The following is a 9,729-nucleotide window of genomic DNA, read 5'->3' on the forward strand; positions in this document are numbered from 1 at the left end:
CATACGAATACCTATGCATGATGATGTATTCGTAAAAAAAACAAAGTTGATAAACTCCCTCCTTTTTAGTTTTTTAGATATAAAAAAGGGGACTTTGACAATAAAAAGGGAACAATAAAAAAAAGGACTTGACTTAATAATATTTTTATAATAAATGTAAAAGTATTTGTTTTATTTTTTATTTATATATAATAAATTAATTAAATAAAATAAAGGTTCATTAATTCCCCACTTTTTACTCTCAAATTTTGTGGACATTTTTATCTAACATTAAAAAGGGAACTTCACATTAATCATATTTCTATAATAAATACAAAAATATTCGTTTTTTATAATTCATTAATTAATTAAACTAAATTAAATAAAGGTTCATAAACTCCCTCCGATTCTTATTTGACACTATAAAGGAGACTTGAACTAATCATATTTTTATAATCTATTACTGAATAATTGTTCTTTTTTAAGTGAAGTTTTTTTTTTCCAAAAAAATAATTAATTTATTTTACAAAACAAATATATTCTTGGGGCCATTTCATATTCTCGAATATTGTGAATATCATGCATGGAAAACAAATATCACGCATATGTCAATCTATGATTGTATATATTATTTCTTACCTGCTCCCAATCTTTGGCTATTTTGAGCCCAAGAATATAATGAAAAAAAAAACATTCTTATGAATAACATAATTATTGAGTGTAGTTATTGAGATGGCATCTGCTGTAATATCATTCACTTTCTCCCCTCCCCAAAGCACTCATGGTATCATAATCATGACAACAGTGAGACCATCAATGCCCCCTTGATAGCTGCAGTGTTCATTAACAAATGGGGAATATAGATGGATATGTGATGATGGATATGTGACGGTGGATATCGGGAAGTTGTCGACGTAAGAGTATTTGAACACCAAACAGTCCGCCGCTGATGGGTACGAAGATGTCTATAGCAATGGCTATGCAGGCATCAATCAATTGGCTCCAGCTATGAATGACTGTGTTCGATGCACAGCCTTGTCCTCGACCAGGTGCACTGTGGCCGTTGCCCAGGCAAACATGTTGTACTCAACAGTTCTTCCGGTGAAGGCAGCAACAGTTACAAATTGGGGATTGGAAACACTGCAACTAGTCTGTGAACAACTCTGGGCCATTTGCTGTAGGTCTTCTGTCAAGTTGCATGTTTGCATTTTGGTGATGGAAATTCTCCTTGTTCACATTACATCTGTGTTTTAAGATGAGCCCTTGTATTGACACAATCTTCAAAGTTGGCATTCAAACTAATGATGTGTCAATGATAGGCCAACTTAATGATTGTCAATCTTCTTTGTAAATTAGAAATCAATGATCGTGCTAACCTTAACCACATACTGTTTATTTATGCCATAGGTTCCTAAATGGAATTTTCTAATCTAGAAATGGAAAATGCCCCTTCATCTTGAGTTGTGCACTAAAATTTGCCAGCTTTGCTAAAATATCCATCTCATTTTGGTGACCTCTTTCATCTCCAACATTGAAGGTATGCACCTTATTATCTATCCAAATAGATGCCTGACCTGCTTTTTTGAATGCACGTGCATTTTTCCTCCACTTTTCAGTCATTTCTGCATCTGCCACCATGCCACAATCACTGTAAATGTCAGTCATTAGCAAGAAGCTAGATGCATCTTGAAGATCCATTTTCACATAGTGGTGGAAGCATGTCCTTCCAACTTCTACATTGCCATGTGTTTTGGAATGGCTAAGCAAGGCCATACATCCTACCACATCAGGTTGAAATGGCATAGTGTGAAGCAAATCTTCAGCTTCAAGTACATACCCTGCCCTACCGAGAAGATCAACAAGGCAATTGTAGTGATCACCTATTGGAACAACAAGGCTTTGTTCACCCCACATAGAATTGAAATGTTCTAGTCCTTTCAAAAACATACCAGAACGGCTACAAGCTGATAGAATGGCTATGAAAGTCACACTATTCGGTTTTATTCCCGACTTTTGCATTCCCTCAAAATATGTTAATGCTAGACCAAAATCATTTGCTTCAGCAAATGCAGAAACCATTGAGCTCCAAGTCACTTCATTCTTCTCCGGTAGCCTGTCAAATAGATTGCATGCCTCAACAATGCAACCACATTTTACATACATGTCAATCAAAGCACTCCCGGCATATATATTTGATTCTGCTCCTTTTTCGGTTACAATGCAATGTATGAGCTTCCCATCATTCATAGCTGCCAAATTCGAGCATGCTTTTGCAGCACAGACAAGTGCGACAATGTTGTTGGGTTCGATACCTGCATTTTGCATAAGACCGAACACCTCAAGAGATTCTACATCATTTCCATGGGCTTTGTATGCAGTCATCATTGCACTAAATGCCACATCATCATTTCCCTTTGGCATTATAGCAAACACCTTGTGTGCCTCTTTGAGGCAACCACAACGGGCATACATCCCAATAAGCATAGTTCCAACAAAAGGATCCAGTTCAAAGCCTTCTTGGATAGCATCAGTGTGCACCATCATTCCATGATGTAACGATACAATGCTAGAGCACGCTTTGAGTGTGGCGACAATTACATGAGTGCCTAGCTTAACACTGCTAGAGTGTAGCATTTGTTCATAAAGCTTGAGAGCGTCCTTTTCCCCTCCCATATTAGCATAGGCTGAAATCATTGCAGTCCATGCAAATCCATCTGCTTCAGGTAATCCACTAAATATTTGGTTCGCTTCCAACAAGCTATCACACATAGCAAACATTCTAATCAAATGAAAAGCTATATAGGAATTTGATTGTAGTCCTTTCCTGATGATAAAGCTATGCACCTCCCTCCCTATTGCTAAGTCTTTTTTTATTGCAGAATAACGTAGCAACCAATAGAGTGAATTTTCAAGCTGAATACCTTTCGGATTGGACTTGTATATAGCTTGGAGTGCCCAAGATAACATACCCCTCTCACAAAGATTCCTGATGTAATTGGACAAACAATATCCTCCATCATATGAAACTCTGCAAAAATAAATGCACTCTCAATAGAAGAACCCCAAAAGAGAATGTTTTCCTGTATCCATCGTGATACCTGGAATATTTCCTTTTGTTATTTTCTATTGCTGAAGCTCCGAGAGATGTCGACGCCGTTGGTTGTGTTTGCATCTGTATAACATAAATATTATATACTATACCTCCAGCTTTCCATTTTACACCTCTATTTACGGCTAGATCCCTTTATAAGATAAGGGACAGCCCCTCTAGCATATCATTGATGAGTTTTGAGTTGATTATGTTTTTTTGTGAATAGAGAACAACTAGAGAATAGAGAATATCACAACCAATTCTATATATTCATATACTTATAAGTCACAGACACATGCTTCTACATCGTGGTGCATTTAGGGCCACATTTCATTGCGTCACCATTGACTACATGCATTATCACATTTATATTTCCACAGTATTTTCCCTTAACTGAATAGCAGAGGACATTATTTCTTGTACTTCTAAATCTCTAATTAGCAGAATTTGTCCTCTAATAGACAATGAAGTCTGATTTCAATCATTTAAGGTTCACTCTGTCTCCCAGGCCAGCAGCCCGAAACCACAACTTGATACATTAATTCATAAGATCAAAATTAGCATCAAAAGGCATTGGCGACACCTTCCTTGTCCTATTGACATTAACATAAAAAATTGTAGGCTTTATTAGGTCTCATCAGGTATTGTATCTTTAAGATGAAACATCATTTTAAGATGCAATATATTTTTCTTTCTTCCTTTCCTCATAAAAATTAAAAAACAATGAGATATATCTACTCTGCAATCATGATTCTAATATATGTAACAAACAATACATGGAATTTTTAACTTTGCTTGAGAGATTTTCTCAACGCTCTTTTTGAGGACACCTTTCAGGAAGAGGTTTTGTGAATTAGCCTTAAAAGGTTCTTAAATCAGCCTAACCAAGCCATCTGAATCACAACACATATATGTGAAACATTTGTTTCATGGATCATCAGTCGTGATAATTACCCATTTCAATTTGAATTCCCTTGCTTTAATTATCATACTATTTACTGAATTCTAACATTTTAATTCCATTGCAATGGTTTGAGACTAAGAAAAGTATATAACACAATGAACTGCCCAAAGATACTACCTGTACAGTGTTTATAGGTAGTTCTGCATCTAGGGATAAATCCTTTATAGCCTCCTCCTCTTCTTTACCTCTAGCCCCAAGAATGTCTCGAAGACCTTGAAATTTCTACAAGAAATTGTAAGTGAGATGTCGAAATTCAAGACAGCTGAATCAATAATCTAAAGTTAATGGTATTTAATATATACATTAGCCTTTTTCCTTGTAGCATTCCAAAGAGGTGAAGGCTGGGGTAGTGTGTCCCATAGAATCTGTGTTAATTCCTCAGCAGTGCTTGGCGAAATATGTTGGATATCTTTCATAACATGTGTGTGTGATTCCTGATTTTCTGTATAAACATAGAATTATATTAAAAAAATGGTAGAATGTAATGCCTAGGCACTTGTTACTGTACAAGCATAGATTTCTAGTTTAAAAAATGGTAAACTGTAATGCCTATGCACTTTCTACAAAAAGGCAGTCAGTCAAATGCAATCAACAGCAATGAGATAAAAATTATTGTGATCTAAACATATAAGATTCTCAAGGCTGATGTATTGTATTCTTTGTCTTCAAAAGGTCTCCAGCATAAGTCAATCCAAAGTAGAGAGACCTCTCTATTTTGGATTACCTAAATATTTAGTGGATTCCCTAAACCAGATGGATTTGCATGGACTGCCATGATGTCAGCCTATGCTAATATGCTAAATTTATATAAATTCGTAGTATTTTCCCCATACTTTTCTATTGTTTCAACTTTCAAGCATGATAAGAAGACATTGCCAATATATTTTTAGCTTCTTTTTTTTGGTGAAACAGAGAAGAGGAACTCTTCTTCAGACTATAAAAGATGAAAGCCTTTCAATAGCACCTAGCACAAAAGCACTGAAGGGATTTCAAAATAACAATTGCGCAGCCCATTTGTGTTTCAACAGTTGGATTTTGTTGAGAAAAAATAGAGCTCTTTCTGAAGTATTCTAAAAAAATACAAATAAAGAAGCAAAGAATGAAACAGACAAAGAAACAAATGGGATCAAAAGGCAAAAAAGACACGGCAAAACAAGGAAACAAATGCAATAGGTTAAAAGAAAGAAAAGAAAGGACAGAGAAAAGAAAGCGGAAAGAGCAGAAAACAAAGGAGATAGAAGGGGAGGCCGCACCTGGAAGAGAGAGATGGCGTAGGTGATGTAATTCCTCATCTTTCCCTGAGTAGTGAAGCGAATCTCATTCTCGTTTGATGGGGGTCTCTGAGCGAGGCTTCTCCACTCGTTGGTAGCGATCCATGCCTGCTCTGGCTCTCTTTCTTCTTCTTCTTCTTCTTCTTCTTCTTCTTCTTCTTCTTCTTGCGAAGGATAGAAGAGCAAGCCTCTGTTTCCTGGTTCTGTTTCTGTTTCTGTTTCTCTGTGTGTCTAGCTCTGATGGGTTGTCTTTGTATTTTGTTATTGGGGTTTAGTTTGGGTTTAGTTTGGATTCGGTTCGGTTCGGTTTCTTTCCCTTGAAACCAAACCAAACCAAACTGTTTATGAACTTTCAAGCCATTAAACCAAACCATTTAAGAAAAGGTAAACCAAACTATTTTAATCAAAACCGTTTAAGGAGAAGTTTGAAACCAAATCGAGCCATTTGATAAAAAGTTTAAACCTAACCATATTTAAGCCAAACTTATAAACCTTTAAACAATGGCTTAACAGTTCGGTTCGCTTTGAGCCGAAACCGGGCCCATTGCTAATTGTGAGTGAGTGAGTGTGTGTCTGTGTCTTGAGAGAGAGAGAGAGAGAAAGGAGAGAATGTGTGCATATATTGATTGTCAAACATACGCACAGATTCCAGATTCCAAAGGTTGGTGGTCGAGGAACCGTGGAAAAATTGGCCATATTTGGTATTCGAAAAATCAATATTTTTTTTGTGGTGCACGCTAATTATGTATACCATAAGTTGGTTTGAAGATAGAGCTTGGTGTTAGCAAATAAGGTTTTGGATGCATGGTACACTACTCGGACATGTAAAGTGGTCGTTGTAGAGTTTTAGATGCATGATGGTAATCTCATCTTCCATTTTCATGCAAACGTGTTTATTGCGCGTACGATAGTTGGTGGGTTGCCTTTGGCGATGGCTTTAACATGAAGACATATTTCGAATGGGGACATTGTTTTTTTGTACGGTGGTTGACGAAGATGCCAACATAGGTTCATTGCACGTCTAGTTTAGGTTGCTAAAGACATTTGGGTGGTTATATCACAAATTTGGGCATCAATAACATGAAGTATTTTGTCACCTTTTAAGTGGGTTTTTTTTTTATGATGATAAAGTTATACCCCCGCCATCGTATCAAGTCATGTTTGACTACCTTAGGTATTGGGGGATGTGTTTAATTTGACCATCAGAAATGGGTTCTTGTTTGGTGGATTTCTTCGGGTAACACAACAACTTCATAGGATGAAAGGGAAGTTGATTTGGCAAATTTTGCAACTATGTTGTATGGGGGACGTTGTCCCAATATGAGGTAGAGTTATGTCATCTAGTATTACAACACTTCAGAGGGTTTCCCTTGTCGTATCACTACTAACAAAGTAGTGAAGATAGTAAGGGTTGTATTATCATCTTGTTTTAATAACAAACATACATTTACAAAAAAAACAAAAGAATGTATGCTTGAGAGAGAGAAATATTCTTGACTTATTGCTTCCTATTGCATACACCAACATGCGTGCGTCTCTCTCTCCATCTCGATAGATATGCAAATGTGTTTGTATATGCCAAAAGGTATATGTATGTGTATCAATCCGTATCTATATATGTGTTCTTGTTGCCCTTGAGCACTTGTGAGTAAAAGTGGATTTGTGTGTGCCAATGAATAACCACTTGGATTATGAACTGAGAAACATAAACAAGCAAATATGGATTATCATCATGGTTAGGCAAGGCGAGTGTGTTAATAAGACATGAGTTCTCAGTTATAGATAATTGATTAGAAAGCGCAATTAACTAGTATGAGTTAAGTGACTTTGGATAATGAAATTAGGTTGAATCCTTCATTATATTGTTGATTATGATCATCCATAGGGAGCAAAGAAGAAGAAGAAAGTACAAAAAGAGACCAACAAGTATCATTAAAACAAAAACAACGAGGGAGATCGAATCTCTACACAAGCAAGTATAACAACAACAAGATAAAGTGAATGCTTTGTTGCATGATTACACGAGGGAAAACAACTTACATATAGCTGATTTTAATGAAAAAGACATTGTTTGGGTGGACATAGAGACAAAATATATGTTGTAGTCTTTTCCAAATTTGTATGATAGAGAAGGCATCATTATGTTTTTCATCAACATGTCGATGGTTTTGGGGGGTAAGCAATGGAAACAAGGAGTCATGCAAGAGGAATATGTTGAAGATGTACACGCATCTTCCAAAGGGAGATCGAATCTCTACACAAGCAAGTATAACAACAACAAGATAAAGTGAATGCTTTGTTGCATGTTCTTTAATGCTCTTTTTATGTCATAGGAACAAAGAAAATATTTGTATAATCAGTTACGTGATTTTTTTGAAAGAAGTCTTGTACATGTGGTACCATGGAAACCTATGGTTGAAAATTATGAAAGCTCGAGTGAATGCCAATGTGGGTTGAGGTAGAACGTGTCACTAGATCACGTAGCCGATTCTTCAATCAACAAGCCAAATTTGGGAAGGGTTGTTGTACCTCTAGCCCAAACACTCAAAATAGATATTGTTTGTGTATTCTCTACAATACAAAGAAGAAAAAACCAAAATGGTTGAGTATATGTTGCATCCCATGTGTTAGACTTAAATGGGGCGCCTTAGGGGGACATTGCTTTTTTGTGTAAGGTGTTTGACAATTCTTAAACATCAACTAGTGGATTTGGTTATTCAGAAGAGTTAGGTCACACCATCAAATTTTAAGTGACAATCCAAAAAGGGGTCATTTGAAAAGAAATTGGAAGTAAAAGACCATGAGAAGGAGGAAAGGGAAGGAGATGGAGAAAAGCAGATCCAATACAAATTATTCAAGTTGGCCTAATAATAATAATCAAGGGAATGGGATTATTCAAGTCGGCCTCAGTTTGCCATATAACATTCCTTATTTGTATGTTGTGTATACTATAGGAATTAAAACCCTTACGCACGCCTTGTTATCATGATAGTCAACTATTACTAGTTGAGCTATATTTTTTTGTTAGATTTACACCAACATTCAACTTGCCCTTGTTACTTCTCTAGCCATGTTTTTAATCTATCATAAACTTGAAATTAGATACTTTCATACTTTGTACATGCCACATCACAACACCATAAGCTTCGAGTAATGGCTTCACTTGGCATCCTCAAAACGCATAAATACTACCTTGTTGGCATGACTCCCACCATCTGTCAATTTATTTTTTTGCTCTTAGCTTCCTCCCACAAACTCCAATTGACAATGTGAAAATTTCATTAAGATTCCTGTTACGGGCATGACCATATAATATCCCGTGGTGAGAATTGTCGTAGTATTCTATACACGTGGATAAGTGTGAGGGTTAAACAAAGAGTCTAAAGAAGGGGAGGATTACTTTTAATCCTCGGGATTGAGACAACCCATGAGGCCAAGTGTGAACATGGCTGGGGGCCTTGAGAATTACTATAAATAAGAGGCCTAGCTACCCTCATTTGGGGCATGCATTGACTACGTCGAGACTCTGTCCGTGAGTGGAACGACTCTTGTAGCAAGCGCGCTATCGTCCAGGTACGACTCGACGCCAAGGCGGTGGTATGGGACGCCGATCGAGGCTCGAGTCCGTCTCGATCCCTTCGCTCGGGGCTGGTCGGGTGGATCGGCACCCTTCTTTCTCTCTTTTCTCTCTATTCTTTCTAGATCTATCATTGATATATCCTTATTTTATGCTTACTTTAGTACCTAATCTCTAATATTTGGTATCGGAGCCTATGTACTAACGTTTCTTTTGGTTTTCTTTTTGTCTTCGCGAGGGATGGCGATTGATCGTTGTGCGGTCGCCTTCATGCAGACAAGGATTAGCGAAAGAACTTCGGTAAATTTTCCTTAATTTTTTATCTAATTTTTCTTCTCCCTTCTATACATGTGTATACTTAATATGTAGTTTTTTTTTCATATATTCAATGATGTTGACGTGGTATTTAATTGGTTATCTTAAACGTTTACATATGTCCACGAGGTCAATACCTCGTTTGACATATAAATCATATGTGATGAGTGTCGTATGCGTACGAGGTTACTACCTCAAATTGCGTATTACGTTCACGAACATATGTTACGTTCGCGTACGAGGTCAATACCTCGATTCGTTCGAAATGATATGCGTTGGATTTACTATGCGTAAGAGGTCAATACCTCAATTGCGAATTACGCTTAACCTTATTTTCGGATGTTTCGTGTGCGTAGAGGTATATGCCTCGATTACGTATCCCGAATACATCATTGTTGGCTATATAAAAAAAACGATTCATTTAGTATACGCATATGTGGTCACTTATATACGTCTCTGATCGTATATATGTGATATATTGACATATGTGTATATTTTAGATTACGTGATTCATATCAAATGTTTTCCTAAT

At 36.7% G+C, this 9,729-nt stretch overlaps 1 protein-coding gene across 2 annotated transcripts; it reads right to left on the reverse strand.

Moving 5' to 3' along the window:
• Positions 1 to 678: 678 nt before the first annotated feature.
• LOC147862271 (pentatricopeptide repeat-containing protein At1g31430-like) lies at positions 679 to 5,463 on the reverse strand. Of its 2 annotated transcripts, none has more exons than XM_087322772.1 (5): positions 5,288 to 5,463; positions 4,337 to 4,476; positions 4,152 to 4,256; positions 3,078 to 3,151; positions 679 to 2,965 (listed from the first exon to the last, which is right to left on the reverse strand). In XM_087322772.1, the coding sequence occupies exons 2-5, from the start codon at positions 4,448 to 4,450 to the stop codon at positions 1,405 to 1,407; spliced, it is 1,854 nt and encodes a 617-aa protein (XP_087178898.1). In that variant the 5' UTR covers positions 4,451 to 4,476; positions 5,288 to 5,463; the 3' UTR covers positions 679 to 1,404. The 2 variants fall into 2 exon arrangements, with proteins under 2 accessions (XP_087178898.1, XP_087178897.1); XM_087322771.1 differs by having other exon boundaries at positions 681 to 3,007; positions 5,288 to 5,462.
• Between the last annotated feature and the right edge of the window lie 4,266 nt (positions 5,464 to 9,729).

Source organism: Azolla caroliniana, unplaced genomic scaffold (genome assembly GCF_043228905.1).
Source record: "Azolla caroliniana isolate FFs.n. ecotype wild unplaced genomic scaffold, voAzoCaro1.0.p SCAF_7, whole genome shotgun sequence".
In the NCBI taxonomy this organism is placed as follows: domain Eukaryota; kingdom Viridiplantae; phylum Streptophyta; class Polypodiopsida; order Salviniales; family Salviniaceae; genus Azolla; species Azolla caroliniana.